The sequence below is a fragment of the Arvicola amphibius genome, chromosome X (genome assembly GCF_903992535.2).
Source record: "Arvicola amphibius chromosome X, mArvAmp1.2, whole genome shotgun sequence".
NCBI classification, from domain to species: Eukaryota; Metazoa; Chordata; class Mammalia; order Rodentia; family Cricetidae; genus Arvicola; species Arvicola amphibius.
Genome location: NC_052065.1, coordinates 57,153,496 through 57,170,650, shown reverse-complemented (window position 1 = coordinate 57,170,650; position 17,155 = coordinate 57,153,496). Strand labels below are relative to the sequence as shown.

At 39.8% G+C, this 17,155-nt stretch overlaps 1 protein-coding gene across 1 annotated transcript; it reads right to left on the bottom strand.

The window, feature by feature from the left end:
- Positions 1–5,201: 5,201 nt before the first annotated feature.
- On the bottom strand, positions 5,202–16,592 carry Yipf6 (Yip1 domain family member 6). Its single transcript, XM_038317231.1, has 7 exons — positions 16,098–16,592; positions 14,255–14,383; positions 13,956–14,034; positions 13,345–13,387; positions 11,214–11,339; positions 10,591–10,748; positions 5,202–9,362 (listed from the first exon to the last, which is right to left on the bottom strand). The coding sequence occupies exons 1-7, from the start codon at positions 16,152–16,154 to the stop codon at positions 9,247–9,249; spliced, it is 708 nt and encodes a 235-aa protein (XP_038173159.1). The 5' UTR covers positions 16,155–16,592; the 3' UTR covers positions 5,202–9,246.
- Positions 16,593–17,155: the final 563 nt, after the last annotated feature.

Below are 17,155 nucleotides of genomic sequence, written 5' to 3'. Positions count from 1 at the left end.
CCTCCCAAGTGTTGGGATTTAATGTGTATGCCATCACCACTAGTGAAAAGAGGTCTCTTAATGCTTGGAGAGAGTGCGAAAGTTCTCCAGTGATTTCTCTTGTCTTATTTTTGTTTTCTCACCCCTTGGCACCCTAAATCCCACACAGCCCTGTGCTGTGCAGCGGTGGCAGGGGAAGCACCCTTATCCCTTAGGATGCAAAAGGAAAACACTAAAGAAACAATTCCTCGCCCAATTGGAACTGCCACAGCCCCACAAATCCCCCTTGGCATTTTACCTCGTTTTGATCTCATGCAACTTAGCTAAAATGTGAAGAGTTTCGTGAAGTAGATGGCAGAGCAGACTTCTGAGGTCCCTGCTTTCTGGCAGAAGCACCCAAACAGAAAGCTGAAAACAAAGTGACAGGAATCCCTCTGAAAGATCCTTAAAGGAGATCATGGAATGGAGCCTTACACTTAGACTTCAAGCAGAATATGCAGAGATCTGATTCAAAGGAACACAGATTTTAATAATTAATACCTATTAATACTAATATTAAAGTTAGTACTATGGTATTTAGCATGATATTGCCATGCATGCATACAGCCAGCATGTGCTAATCAAACTCAACGTTCATTTTTCTACCTTTACCTCTTCCTGTACCCTTCTAGTCCTTAGTAATATTTCAAGTCAACTTTTTGAATTTTGACACATGAAAGAATATGTGGTACTTGGCCTTTTACTGTCCGGCAAGAGACTGGAAGGGAAAGATCAGCACAGTCTCACACTGGTCACTAGATGGCACCAGCCTGGAGAGCTTTTGAGTTGCACTGCTATTTTCTTTAAAACTATGGACCCTGTAACTGCAGCCCAACTACCTGTTCAATTGCTTGCAGAAATGAAGACTACAAACATTCTCTTTAAAGTTTAAATAGAAAATATTATTTAAAATGCCCAGAATACTTTCCAAAATTACCAGATGTATGAAGAATCTTAGCTTACAAGAGGAAAAAAATCCAAAGACATCAACACCGTGACAGTCCAAGTCTTAGAAATCTGAAAAAAACTGTTAATATAAATCCTTTCAAAATGTATTTTAACTAAGCCGGGCAGTGGTGGCACACGGCTTTAATATCTCATACCTAGGAGGCTGACAAAGGCGAAGCTCTGTTGAGTTTGAGGACAGGCTCCAAAGCTAGAGAAACCCTGTCTCAAAAAAAAAAAAAAAATTAACTAATATATGAGCATTAAAGGTGAAATACTTTGCTTTAGTAAATGTTTATAGTGTGAAATTTATGGGTTTTTTTGTAGACAGGGTCTTGCTTTGTAGCCCAGGCTAGCCTCTAACTACTGGAATCCTTCTACCTCAGTTTCCCCAGGACCTAGCAATACACCATGTGTACCGTCCCACACTTCCTTTATGACATGGTTTTTCTTCAGTATGTTATTGGCATACATTCATTGTACATAGTGTTGGGTTTCATATAGACAATTTCTTTCAAGTATACCATGTGTACCCACTCCTATTCTTTCCTTTTAACTCCTCCTCTCCCTCTTCTCTCTTCCTGCTGGTCTCCTCCCTTCCTCTAGTCTCATCTCCTTTCTGATTTCATATTTTTTATATACATATGTGGTTTTATGCATCTATAAAGAATTCTAGGGCTCATAGATGAGAGAAAACAAGGGATTTTTTTCACCTGAATTTGTTGAATATGATCTCCAATTGCACCTATTCCTTTGTGTGTATTTATATGTTTTCTTTAGACACTCACCCATTGATGGATAGCTAGGCTGACTTTATAACCTGGGGCATCTGGATGGCAGTGCTAGAAACATGGATGCGTACCTACATCTGTGGTATGACTTCGGGTATGTACTCAAGAGTACAGGCAAGCCATATAGTAATTCTATTTTTTGGTGCTTTTTTAAAAAAAATAACCTCCATACTTATTTCCTTAGAGGCTGGATCAAGTGACACAAGTTTAACACAAGCTAAGTATCTCCAGAATGAATAAGGCACCACATTTTAAATTAGCAAAAGCGCTACACTGAGCAGTATTGAAGCACATAGCAAGGACAAATCAATAGTCATGCTATCTAAAACATGCAGAGAAAAAAAAAGCTGAAGGAAATTAACAGAGGCTCAAACAATAGTGGGACAATGACAGAAAACCTAATATTCTTGTCTTTAGTCTCCCAGAAGAAAGAGTAAAATGAAGGAAATTTTTTGAAAAAAAAAAAGTAGTTAAAAATAATTTCAAAATTTGATGAAAATCTAAAATGTATGTATAGGTTTCCCAGCACTTGGGAGGCTGAAGCAGGGTGATCAGGAATTGGAGGCCAGCCTAGAGACCTTGTCTCAAACAAAACAGAACAAAAAGGGGCTTAGGGTATGCTTCAGTGGTGGAGTGTTTATCTAGCATGTACAAGGCCCTGGCTTTGATTGATTTTCAGAACTGAAAACAAAATGCCACCACCCTCCCAGAGCCTTTTGAAGGATGTGTAGTGTTTCACTAGAGAAGAGGGTTTTCAAGTTCAAGGCCAATCTTGACTTCTTTGCTGTAAAACTCTTCAAACCTTAACAAGCATCCATTCCTAAACATAAAACTACTGAGCTCCATCAATGAGAAAAAGATATCTGAAATTAACCAGAGAGTAGGGTGCATTATGAATAATGAATGCACAGCTAGCTCAGTTTCTCATCAGAAAATAGGGGCAGAAAATCCAAAGTGCCAAAACAAGGTAATTGTCATCTTGGAGTATAAAATTAGGTAGAATGTGCTTTAGAAATTAAGTAAAAATATTCTCATCTATATTCTAAAACTGAAACTCAAAAAATCCATTGCCAGCAGAGATAACCTCTGTAATGATCACTGAGGGACAATCTTCACACGGAAGTGAAGTGTTAGAAACATGAACCAAAAATGAAAAATTGGGAGGTGCATACTTACCTAAGACACGTGTTCTATGCCCAGCAAAGTATGATGGCACATTTGAGGAGATCCCGGGCTAAAGAATGAGATTGTTTCACAAAAGGGGAAAAAAGCAAGAAAACAGCAGAAGTGAAACAAACATCCTAGTGTTAACACTCAGTGATCAGTGCTCTGTGGTCAAAGAAAACTGTAGAAAGGAAGAAAAGTTTTAGAAAACCCTGTCTCAACACACAGCCGCAGTGGGCTCATGCACAAACCTGATTCCATCAACATTCGATTATCATTAGGCTCTACAACCCCCCCCCCCCAAGGAGTGTTATTCACTGATGGAGCCAAGGGTAAATTGCCCTTGCTCAAGTAACCATCCACACATGCTCATGGAAGCAACCCCAATTAAATACAGTGGAGTATGCATACAGAAAGACAGGGAGGTAGGAAGAAGACTTGTTGGGAAGAAAAAAGGCTGGTAAAAGGAAGACACCAGACAGGTTAATAAGAGAGGATAATGTAGGGTCATGATCAACATGTATTATGTGTATGCAATTGTGAACGGTTTAAAAATAAAAAAGACAATCCTGTTTCAAACACTGAGTGCATTTATAAGGGTGGAAATGTCGCTGCAGTGGTGGGATGCTTGCCTACCACGTGTGATGACCTCAGTTCAAGTCCTGGCAGCCCCAGTCCCCCAGAAAGTTTACCTTTACAACTGATTCAAGGGAAGCATTGTGATGAAGAGTACCTGCTGCACTCAATATCCAGTCCTTAAGAGCGGCACCCCAATTCTATTTTGGGCAGTGATGCACACAGTCAAGAGTATATTTCCTAGCCTGTCTCTACAGCTCGAGATGCTTGGGTTCAAGTAACAGCTTTGTATTTAATATTTGTGTGGCTTTGGGTGTGTCATGTTGCTGCTTATACAGGTCTTGGACTAACATGAAATACTCCAGGGGAGCATATATGAAATGTGTAATCCACAGTCTCTCCACTGTCAGCAGAGAATGCCTTTCTTTTAGAGAAGACTGCAGAGTAGCCAGTTTTATGGGCCACTTCCATAATTGAGAATGAAATTGTCTCTACTGTGGACTCCCACAGCCTTCATTCATGACTTTTAAGTGTATATTTAAATGTATTTGTTTACCTCTCCCTCTTGCTTTTTTGAGATAGGGTTTCTCTGCTGTCCTGGAATTCACTTTGTAGACCAGGCTGGCCTCAAACTCAGAGATCTTCATGCTGAGTGCTGGAATTAAAGGCATAAACCACCACCCCCAACCTGTTTACTTGTCTTCGCATTTTCCTGTCTTTTACTATGGGCAAAGACTTGAATCAAAACATTCTCCTTATGAGTTGAACCTTTGATGTACATGCCTTGTAATCCTAATACTCGGGAGGCAAAGGCAAAGAATGCTAGCCTGTTATGTGCCTCAAAAAAAAAAAAAAAAAAAAAAAACAAAAAAAAAACAAGGAACAGGGATGTAGCTTAGTGGCAGAACAGTTGGCTAGCATGTGAAAGGCCCTGGGTTTGACCCTCAGCAATATAAGATGGTAACATCCTTATGGGGTTAAGTGTTAGATGATAATACATGAAAATCCAGAGCAGATTAAGTTTCAACTTCATTTACTATTTATACTTCTAAGTTATTCTTCACTCTTGCCCATAAGCAATTGTTCTCAACAAGACTGTCCAGGATACCATGTTCCTTCAACATTAATGATACCTATGACTACTACCCTGCAGGCTTGGATTTACAGTCATCCAAAAAAATCACTCTGATAGCCAGAGTCAGAACCTTCTCAGCTGTTCTCAGAAACATGCACTCTTCTAGGTTTCAGCCTTCCAAATTACAGACACAGGGATGTCCTTCTACCCATACTGTCCTGTCTCGTAATCCAATTGCTCTCCATATCCTCAGATACTGCTTTGAAGCCATTTTCAGCGAGATAGTCTACTAAAGGCATTCTACTTCCCAACACAATAAGCTCTACCTTCACGTACAAGTTTTCAAATGCTGTTTGCTGCAAGAAACTTTTCTTCATTCATTGATGTCTTAGTTGTGCTTATGGGCTTGACACTGCATTTGATTACAAAAAGGCTGGTGTGAAGAGAGAAGACACAATGTATTAAGGATTAATATAGAGCTTGGCATACCATGTTTGCTCAATAAGTGTGATTTCCCTTTTCAAACTTGTTTCACACAATTCTACATTTGTCTCTTTAGAATATATGTATTATCTTCCATCAATACAGTACAAGTATTTCTGTACCTTCAGTTAAAAAAAAGGCACAAATTGCCCCTTTCCAGTGTTTTTATTGACACATATAACATTCACAAACCATTTTACAGGTTTCTTTGCACAGGTTTATTGTTTATAGGGAAGACCAGGATTAAAGTAGAATACCAAAGAAGACCAGAAATGAACAAGCTTCATTAAGGCAAAGTCTTCATTCTCTTCACATTTACCCAAATAGAAAGGCATTCAGTTCTCGAATGACTTTAATCTTAAATCTTAGAAACATACCCAGTACCCTATGTGACCAGATACATCCCTATACTATAAACACCTGAAGAGATGTTACATTTTGAGGCATTAACCATCCCTCTAGGAAAAGGAAAAGAAGTTGTGTCTTCAAAGTTTGAGGAAAAAACAGACTATGTATATGTGAAACAGGAAATTGTAAAGTAGTAAAAAGAACAAGACACATCTGTCTCCAGTCAGTTCTAGGGTGCAAAGGTTAGTAATAGAAGACACACCCCAGGAAGGAATGCATTCATTTCATGTGCCTAACAGTGCAATTCAAACTGCATCTCATCTAATGTGTTCTTACTATAACTTCACTTCCTGCATGACCTCAGACAGTTACTTAAATTTCTGTGCCTCAATTTTCTACTGTAAAATAAGAATTATAGTACATTCTGTTGAGGAGTGGAGGAAATAGAGCAAGCACTACAAATAGTACCTAGCCAGAAGAATGGACAGAAAGTAGACTAGTAGTTGCAAGGACTGAAGGTGACTAGAGAACAGGAGTGATTGGCTTCTCTGCAGTGATAAAGACAGACTCTCTCAAGTTAGATACAAGACATGGTTGTGGAACTCTAAATATAGTAACAATCACTGAATTGTACACTTTGAAAAAATGGGTTTCATGGTAAAGTGTACTTGAATAAAGCTATTACAAAAGTCTTTTAAAAGTAGAATAGTAAACTGATGTGTATATATATAGGTGCCCAATAAGTGTTAGCTATAACATTATTATAACATTATTGTTCCTGTCAGTTCTATACTCATAACAAAAGCATACCGAATCTAGAAAAGGATCTCTAATTTACATACATGGATCCATCAACATTCATACATTTATTTCCACCCAACCATCTCAGAAACTGACAGCCTAGTTAAGGATCACTTCAGTGTTCAAACCAGACTAAAACATCAGCATGCAATGGATAACTTGATGGTACCTGAAAATATCAACTGACAAATTTTCATTCTCATCTCCAGAAATAAGCAGGCATCTCAAATGTAGTAAGTCAACAGACTATATCCCCAAGTTCAGACTCACTAGCCTTCTAATCACATTTCTGGGGGTACTATTTATAAAAGACATAGTCAACAGAAAAGATTACCAGTCGCATGCTATTTTACTTTGCCCAACAAAAAAATTCCCACAACATGATGTAAAGATCAAATTTAACTTACATATCTTTGAGGCCAAAATGCAAACAAAACATACACACATACCAAAAAATCAATATTTGATGATGACTTTCAAGACCATTCAGAACATTTAAATACGTTGTCATCAATCTGAACACTAATTAAATCAAGTTTTCACCCTTCCTTTTGCTAAGCCATTGTAACAAGAGTGTCATGACCTCAGATGCAGAAGTAGCAGGTGATCATCCAAGCTGGCTATGATACCCATGCACATTCTGCAGGGATACTCAAAAGCTTGAAATTCACCAGAAGCATGAAATGTCAACAACCTAGAACAGGAGTTCCTCTGTTGGAGGCTTCTGCCCTTCCAGTCTTCATTTCTAAAATCAACCTTTGCAGCAAACCAGGAAAAGCGATATTACAACTTCCAGACTCAGGACTTCACTTGCCACAGAAAGCAAGACCTTTTGCATATATTAAAAATAATTATATCCTTTAATCATTCAATTCTAGAAAAAAGTAATCAATCCTACAGCTTATCCACTTTTGTTGGCAATGCCAAGGATTGAACCAAGAGTACTGTGCATGCCTGGCAAATGCTCTACCATGGAACTACACCCCCAACCCTACATTTCAAAGACGTAAAACCATTCTCAAATCACCCAAGAGCAACAGACCAATAGGACCACACTGCCTTATAGCCAATGTGTTTAACCCTCCAAATCCCCTTGAAACGTGGCCTTTGGAATTTCAGAGTAAATGTTTCACCTGAGTAAAATCCAGTAGAGACTAAATCTCCTTTAAGAAGTATAGTTACCCCTTCAATATTATAATTACTTGGGCAGATTACAAACAACAACTTATGAAAGATATTTGAGTGGGAAGCTTAAAATTTTTCAGAAAGTGGAACGAGATAGTTTATGACAAATCTCAAAAATCAGGGTCAGTTTCAAATTTTTCCTTTAGTAGCTCAAGAGTAAAACACTCGATTTATCCTCACAGGGTTTATAATTTAAAAGATAAATTATAATAAATTCAAATATATACCCCCAAACCTTTAGACAAGGCGGGGACAGAGAAGATAAGTCCAGTAATGCTTTGTAATTCATCCCATATGAACCCATTTGGCCTAGTGTTGCTCATTTGGTTACTCTGAGAATGGGGAAAATTACATTTTTAGAATCATATATTTATATGAAGGTAGTCTTTAAATACAAAATCAATAAATATTTAAACTCTATGATAAAGAAAACATATGGAATAAGAATTGCTATCACTATAAGCAACTGCGTATTTACAACGAATGGTCTCTGACTCCTAATCTTTGTCTATTAGAGTTCTTCAATTGAAACATAGAAGGCAACAGTTCTTACTACCTTATAGGAGTCCTGTTTAGTTGAGATCAGCCTGTCTCAGATGGTCTGTTCCCTGAAAAGCCTTCACATTTGTGTGCATAAATATTAGAGTACAGGTAGGTGCACATGTGCAAAATGTACATATCTAAGGGGGAGCTAATTAGGTTTACAAATAATGTCTAAAATACAAAATCAATTGCTATTCCCCAGCCAAAACAAACAAATAAAACAAAACTATATATATATATATATAATGAAAAAAAACTGCTGAGCCCACTACGGGAAAGGCATCAGCTGTAAACTCAACTCAACCTTTGCCATGTTACATAGACATCCTTCTGTTACCTAGGCTTCAGAACACTAGATTTGGTGTCCATTTGGATTAATGCACACTTCTGTTGTAGCCTTTCTTTTTGTATGGTCTAGTCTGAGGCTGGACCATACAAAATAATGAATAGGTCTGTTTTAGCTATGTAATATATAACTATACCTTAAAAGAAGGTGCCCACATGACAATATGTATTACAAACCATGAACCTAGATTTCTATCCTCTGCTACTTAGAAAAGCCCAAACACTGAACCACTGAGAACTTCGAAGGAAAGTTGCATGTTTGACTGCTAGCACTGTATATTCAGGATGTGGAGGAAAGATTAAAAACTAGAGTCTTAACCGAGGTACTCTTACACATGACAAGAAAGTAACTATACAAAAATACTTTTTAAAAGCTCATTCTTAAATGTCATTTGCTTAAAAACAAACAAACCAAGTATAGCACTACCTCTGATCAAAATCTGAAAATTAGTTAATACATATTTTCTCCTCCCACATCTATAAACTTCCTACCTAACCTCTATCTTTGCCATCTTAAGTTTGGGGGAGAAAAGAAAAAGAAAATGGATACAGACTATTACTATTTATGAAAAGAGGCATATTCTAACAGTCATAAGGCAATGTGTTTAAGAGTTGCACCTGAACAAATATTCTCCAAGCTGAAGATGGTCACCAACCCTTTTTAATTTGCAGAGTGGATCCACTTGCTCTTCGGGTCACTGGTTGTCACCCTGACAGATCACAGTAACTTCATCATGCCTTAAGGAGGCATTTTGCTATGTCTGGTATGCACATGTATTTGAAAGAAATAACATTAAGAGGAAAAGGACAGCCTTGCAAATATCAGTTCCTTATATAAATGACAACAGTACTACGTGGCTCCCTTTTAATACCTTGAGAATTGAATAAGATTGTGGGGAAGTTGGTCATGGTAAACTGTTCTTTTGGGTGAGCCTTCAGTTCACTGGTTTTCAATGTCTGTATCCAGATCCACTATGGAGTGAACGTGAGTATCATCCAACTGATCACGAAATAGAATAAGAAGACTGGATACACAGCGAGAGCTTTCCGACTGGGAGGCTGGCTGTCAGCAAGAAAAGCTGTAGATGCTAAAGAAAACAAAAAGGAGTATTTAATATTATCATGTTATCAGAACTACTAATATTTACCAAACTCCAATGTGAACATAGAAGTACACTAAAATTTCAGTTTTATTTGAACAATACTTCAAGTTCAGTTATAGGGCAGGAATGTATGGCTCAGTGGCAGAGCACTTGCTTAGCATGGACAAGGCCCTAGGTTCCATTCATAACAGCACACACAAGCCGAGATCACATATCTGTCATCTTCCAATAGCCCAGGGCAGCTTCTTTCTAATATTAAAGCTTCAAAAGTTTTTAACTATTCTGGATATAAATCCTTCTTATGCAGGTTTCTTGGCCTTTTGTGGAAAGTTACTAAACTATGCTTAGCAGGTTTAAATATGTGTAAGGTTATTTGCTCCTATACTAAATGGTCTCATATTGCTTCCTTTATTTTTGTGAGTTAATTTGGGTGGGTCTGTTTGGTTACTGTTGCCATTACCATTCTTTTTTCAAACAAAGTCTTTCATAACCCAGGCTAGTCTTGAACATACTAGGTAGTTGAAGCTGACATTGAACTCATAATTCTCTTGCTGCTACCTCTCAAGTGCTGGGACTATAGGCCTGCAAGTTATCAGCTCTCTTTAAAGTGCTATTCTGTTCATCTAAGAAAAGCTTACTCATCCTCTTACTCAACAAGAACAACCCTTATAGGTTAGGCAGAGTGGTGCAGGTCTGTAATCCCAACAATTTGGGAGGCAAATGCAGGATTATGAGTTTAAGGCCAGCCTGAGTGAGATAGAGAGATCGAGATCCTGTCTCAAAAAAATGTGGTTATGTACAGCTTTTTGTTCTGTTCTCTGGGACAGAGGCTTGAACTCGGGCCTGAAAGTGTTAAAGAAGCACTCTACTATAAGTACTACTATATTCCCAGTCTCACTTGAAAAGTTTTATTCTGAGACAGGGTATTGCTAACTGTCCAATCTGGTCTTGAACTTGCAATCTTCTTGCCTCAATCTCCAAAGTAGCTGGGATTGTAAGTGCACACCACCATGCCCAGTGACTGTCCACATCTAAGTTCAGATGTCCAGCTCATATCACACGGACACCATCATCTTCAAAATTTTCTTAGAACAGCAGGTTCTATGGCTGCTATGTTCATTTGACAGCAGGATTTAATTGTTCATAATCGGCTCTTCATTTTTAACCCATGGTTTTATCAATTCTGGTACTATACATATAAGTACATACTCACCGATCACAGACCAGGCAAACATTACCACCACCACAAAAAGCCGAATCATAAAATTTATTGGGCCCTGCCCTGCCAAAAGCACCAGCCGGCAAATCAGCATTGCAACAGTCAAAGGAAGTACGCAGTATCCCAGCACGCATAGGCTCTGAAAGAAAGAACTACACGCATCCACAGATCATAAGTATCATCGAATGGTATAAGACACATCTTATTGCACAGATGCCTCACAGATTCGATGGACTATTGCCTCCTTCTGGCTATCCTATCTATATCTTTACCCTGATGGTAATTTAATAAGACTAGTTTCCTGTATCATATACTTTCATTTTCTCTATACAATTCCTGTTCCCCTCTTAGGTCCCTTAGTAGTCAATTTTCTAATATCAGATGATCTACTCTAATTACTAGAGCTCTCCCATTGATTCTCTAATGTAGCTCTTAATCTACTTTAGCTAGAGACAAAATTGAGGATGTGTTTATCATAGGTTCCCCCAAAACGCATGTTTTTATTTGGTCATTAAGTCAAATTTTCTTTAAAGAAAAATATCAAAATAGTACTGTTTCCCTAAAATGTATGACATGCTAGCTAGCAAAGAGGAAAGGGTACATATAGTGATACTTACATGTTTCCGCCAAGAAGTTTTGAATTGAGTGTAATTGTGACTGCTCCGAACCAGACAACAACAAAAACTTCTGCAAATTGTGGTCCTCCATCTTTTTCTCCATCCACAGAACCCTTTTGTAGCATTCTAAGAAACAGCATGAAAAACTACATAATCTATTATACAAAGCTACAAAAGCATGCTTCTCACCAGATTGCTAAGGCACACCACATCTGAACACCTGTAATGTGTACTTTGCATTGTAAGAGAAACATCAATAGAATCTGGTAAGGCTTACTTATTTAAAATCCAAATGCCTAAGGACTATAAGAAGATTAAGGCAGAAGGCTCGCAAATTAAAAGAAAAGAATGTACCTTTCTAGTGAAGATTACTCAGTGGTAGAGTATCTACCTAGCATGCAGGAGGCCCTGGGTCACATTCCCAAGCAAAACAAAAAGGAATCTTTATTTAAGGGTTTAGGTGAAAAGTGAGATTTTTTTTTCACACTGGGCCTCTGAGATTACAACACAGTATCAGGTGTAGCTGGCATAACAAAAAGGGCCTTCCAGTCATCAGATCAGTACTCTGTGTGTTTGGACTGCTTTTCTAGCTGTTAGCAAATCTGAATGCTTGTTTGCTTGCTTGTCTTTTAAACAAGGTCTGCTTGTGTGGCCTAGGCTAGACTTTAACTTGTTATCTTCCTGCCTCAGCTTTTTGAGCACCAGGATTATAGGCAACATGCTCAGCAATCAATTTGTAATTCTTACATTAAGGTTTGACGCACATGCTCAATAACAGAAATAATCTTTGATAGTATTTAATAGTATTTAATAGTATTTAGTTCCTGACTTTTTTTTTTTTTTTTTTTTTTTGTTTTTCGAGACAGGGTTTCTCTGCAGCTTTTTTAGAGCCTGTCCTGGAACTAGCTCTTGTAGACCAGGCTGGCCTCGAACTCACAGAGATCCGCCTGCCTCTGCCTCCCGAGTGCTGGGATTAAAGGCGTGCGCCACCACCGCCCGGCTAGTTCCTGACTTTTAAAAAAATCATAAGATAAATATTACTAAAGGACTTTGCTTTGAAACTGAGTAAATATTGAACTGTCACCTAAATAGTCAGTGTCTAAGAATTTAATAGATGTAAAATATTTCAAATTCTGGACTTAGAAAAATTGTATTTCCCTAAAAAGTAATAAAAAAGTTAATAACCTCTTCTTATTATATAGAATAGAGAAGTTGAGTGGTTCTGCTGCTTGCCAATATGTGGAGGACTTTGTATTGTATGGCTAAATGTAATCTATTCCAAATCTTGACCATCAGGTGCAAAGAATGTGTTAGCACTTTTAGTTGTCTGGAACCCCTATGACTTGAGCATGGTAGGTTGAAAACAACACTAACTAATCTGGGAGGCAGGTGACTCAGCCACTGATCCTAGTTCTGTCACTAAACATGTCACTCAATTCCATCTTAGGATTATAGTTTTCTCTGCAAATAAGTGAAGTGAAATACATAAGCTCTGAGGTTAATCTTTTAAAACTAAAGAATATATAGTAAGAATTGCTGAATTGTACACTTTGAAAAAATAGATTTCATGGTAAAGTGTACTTGAATAAAGATATTACAAAAATTCTTTTAAAAGTAGAATAGTAAACTGATATATATATAAGTGCCCAATAAGTGTTAGCTATTAATAATCATAAAATTATTGTCCCTGTCAGTGCTGTACTCGTAACAAAAGCACACCAAATCTAGAAAAGGATCTCTAATTTACATACATGGATCCAACAACATTCATACGTTTATTCATATATATATATATGTATGTATGTATATATATTTCCACAAGGCACTGAACTGGTTCCCTTGATATGATTACTAAAGGTACAAAAAAATACTGCATTATGATCTAAATGAGCATAAGTTTAAATTTTAATAGTTATGGTGTGGTGGCACATACTTGTAAACCTAGCACTCAGAGCAGAGGCAGGAAAAGCACAAATTTGAGGCAAGCATGAGCTACACGGAAAATTTGGGATAGTGTGGGCTATACAGTACAATCTTGTCTTTTTTAAGAGCTCTTAAAGGCCTAGTCAATTTTTTCCTTAATTCCGGAACTCCATCAAAATGTCTACTCAAAACGAGAGTAAATACTTACAATGCAAGTGTCACACACAGTATTAATGGGCCCCACAAATCCCCTATAAGGAAAGAAAAGACAGGCTGCTAAGAAACAAATATGCCATATTTCCTATATTTATCCTAATACTTCTCTCTTAGAATCCAAAGAGCAAGTTTTACCTAAGCCTCCCAACCTTTCTGTCCCCATATCTGTCTTCACCGTTTCCCTGAGTCATGAATTACCCTTTCTTCACTTCCTAATCCCCATTCCAACACATGAAGAGCCATGAACAATCTGTCCCCTAAATGTACAAAATATTCAAATCAAAAATTCTGCCTGTGACTTCAGGATACAGATGGAATCTGAAGCTCATCAAAGGACTTAGATGACATTCCCAACGACAGCCAAATCGCATTTAAGCTCACCTGTGAGCATTTGTAGACTCATATTTATGGATGAACTTAATACAATGAGCCAAGTCTTTCAACTGCTGAAATTCCATTTCAAATTTCTTTCAAAAATTTCATTGATATAAGTGTCTCATCCTGTGAAACATCAGCTTTACTACACTTGCCTTTGCTTTATAAAGCAGGAAATGATAAGGTACCAATGATATGAAGCAAATCCTCAAAACCTCATATACTCACAGTCTCTTAACAGAGCATTACTTTTCCTTGGATATAAAACGTGCATAAATTTCTTCCCCACAGCTTTTAGATCACGCATCTGAAAGACAAAAATAACTCGATGTACTGTAATGAGTAAAGTTACCAGGCAGTCTCCTCCACTTGCTAAAAAGACTAACAACTCACTCTCAAAGAGAGAATCTTAAATTTCAATAGGTAAAATATATTAAAAAATCAAAGAACCAAACAAAAATCTTCCAAAACATTAGTAGTATTTATACCCGCAACACCGAGGAGGTTTCTCGACTAGTTTAACTTACGATGGTATGGCGAACGGACTCATTTAATGTGGAGTTGTCAAGTTCTCGAGTACGAGCTTTCATGGGAATAGTGATTTCGCCTTCCACTGGAATGTCTTGTGAGATTGATACATCAGAAAGGCCTGCGAACTGAGAAAAAATTGGGGAAAGAAAATTCAGTTTATAACAGACTGCAAAATATCCCCAAAAACCATCACCATTTTCTAAAGTTGGGACTGTACATTTCATTTGGATTTTTCTTTCTTCTTCTTTTTTTTTTTTTTTTCGAGGCAGGGTTTCTCTGTAGCTTTGAAGCCTGTCCTGCCTCTGCCTCCCGAGTGCTAGGATTAAAGGTGTGCACCACCACCGCCGGGCAATTATTTGGGTTTTGCATAGTAGTCAAAAGTAAATGTTAACACAACAGACATTAAACAATACAGTTAATTCTCAAACATTCCTTTTAATTAAAGGTGACAGAATTTAATGAGTAAATGCTAGAAGCTTGCCCTCAACTATTCAGTTTTTTCAAGCATGAGTTCCTGGCCAGTCTGGTGAACACAGTTAAGACCCTATACATACATACATACATACATACATACATACATGCGTACTAAGATTCACAGAAGGGGAGCAGTCTGGAGGAAAGAGAAACTAAAAACAGCTAGGTTACCTGTAACAAACTATGCCACAGTAAACAATGTCTACATTAGTTTATGTGCTTTTCACTATTCAGTGACAAGTTTCATCATTTTCCCAATGAGTAAACTGGGGTTTAGAGTAATTTTACTCAAGGTCACAACTGATCCATAAGGTGACCCAATTACCTTGTCACTTCAGCGATGGGGATAAGACCTATAGGGCTTTGCACACGCAAAACGAGCATTTTACCACTGAGCTACAACCCCAGACCCAACACAATCTCTGACAGTTTCATTCCTGGTACCTACAATACTGTCTGGAACACAGTAGATACTCAATATTTGCTGAATGAAGAGATGAACAAAGAGAGCCACCAAGGAGCAGAGTTGGGACTGGAACCAAGTTCACTTGCCTCTCACTTCGGTTCTCTACTGTTACGTTGCCAACTTGAAATGAAATCATTTATTGAGCAAACACTATATAAGCAAATACTGTTTGGAAGGAAGGACAGCAGGGTATAACAATGATTTCCTTATAGTCCTCCGATCATGGTCTCGATTGTATTAGGCACTGCTTATGAGCTAGGTCATTTTATCTTCCTGGAAACTGTTAAAGGCAAAAACTTCTATTTTAGTTTAAGAGATAAATACCTTCTACTGAAATGAATTGCTTAAACTCACACAAGCTTCAGTTTGAACGGATTCCAGCCCATGTAAGTTTAACTCTAAAGCCTGTGTTTTTAAGTTGTATGCACTGTGGCTTTTACTCTAAGTGTCCCGAAGAGGATGACAACGACCTGGGAATAATATTTAGCCTACTAGGGTCACTGAACAAGTAAAGATTTAAGTTACAAGCAATAAAATGACAACGTCCTATGGGAAGCTGTTTCTCATTACTTCTGGAGTACTTCACAATAGCTGGTGACATGTCCTGATAAAATGACTGTGATAGCAGGTTAATTCAGAAAGCACTCAAAGCTCAGCATTTGACACAACGTAGGGGACAAGGGCAGAGGAGATTCACGAAAAAGTGCAGAAGGACCGCGGAAGGAGAGGAAAGCAATTAACGCAAAGAACAGGTGCTTTGCTAATGACTGACTGTAGCAGCAGAGGCCTGCAAGACGAAGGAGCTCTAGCTCTCGTAAGCTACGACCCGTGCCCGACTTCCATTAGGGGAGTTCTGCCTCACCCTGGGCCCCTTCTGTCGTCACAGTACCCTAGCTCACCAAAGGCCTAGGCGTCGCTGTCTCATGTTCTCCAGGCGATTCCTCGGCTTCCGCCATCTCGACACACCTTCGTCCCGGTTGCTCCCATGAGTCTTTGCGAAACCTGAGACGTGGAGAACGCGGCTGGTCAGCGCGCTGTCACGTGAAGATGGCGTCATTGCAGGCGCCCGAGGCTGGCTGCGGCAGCGCAGGGCCCGCCCTTGTGGTCCCGGAACCTCTGGGCTCCTCCTTCCTCACTTTTGGGGACCGGTACCGCTAGATGGCGCTCCGGCTTTCATGCCCTCTAGGAGCGCAAGCTCGTCTCCCCGAAGCGGCCAGCGGTGCCCAGAGGAGTTCAGCCGAATGCAGCCGAACTCGAGCCCAGAGGCTCTCAGCCGAACTTGGCCTAGCACAGCCGAACTTAGCGGCGCACAGCCGAGCCGAGAGGCTCCCAGCCGAACCTAGACGAGCACAGTAAACTCACGGCCGAACACAGTCCAGCCCAGTTGCTCACAGTCGAATGCAGGCGGGCACAACCGAGCCCAACGGCGCACTGCCGAACGCAGCCGAGCACAGCCGAGCACAGCCGAGCACAGCCGAGCACAGCCGAACCCAGCGGAGCACAAGCGATCGCAGTCGAACGCAGCAGCCTCCTGCCGAGCGCAGCCGAGCACAGCCGAGCCCTGCGGAGCACAGGCGATCGCCGTCGAACGCAGCGGCATCCTGCCGAACGCAGCCGAGCACAGCCGAACCCAGCGGAGCACAGCCGAGCCCAGCCGAGCCCAGCGGAGCACAGGCGATCGCAGTCGAACGCCGTGGCATCCTGCCGAGCGCAGCCGAGCACAGCCGAGCCCTGCGGAGCACAGGCGATCGCCGTCGAACGCAGCGGCATCCTGCCGAACGCAGCCGAGCACAGCCGAGCCCCGCGGAGCACAGGCGATCGCAGTCGAACGCCGTGGCATCCTGCCGAGCGCAGCCGAGCTCACCTGCGCCCAGTCAAACCCAGCGGAAGTCAGCCGAACCTAGCGGCACCCAGCCGAACGTACTATCCATCCCACCAGCGCCCAGTCAATCCTAGA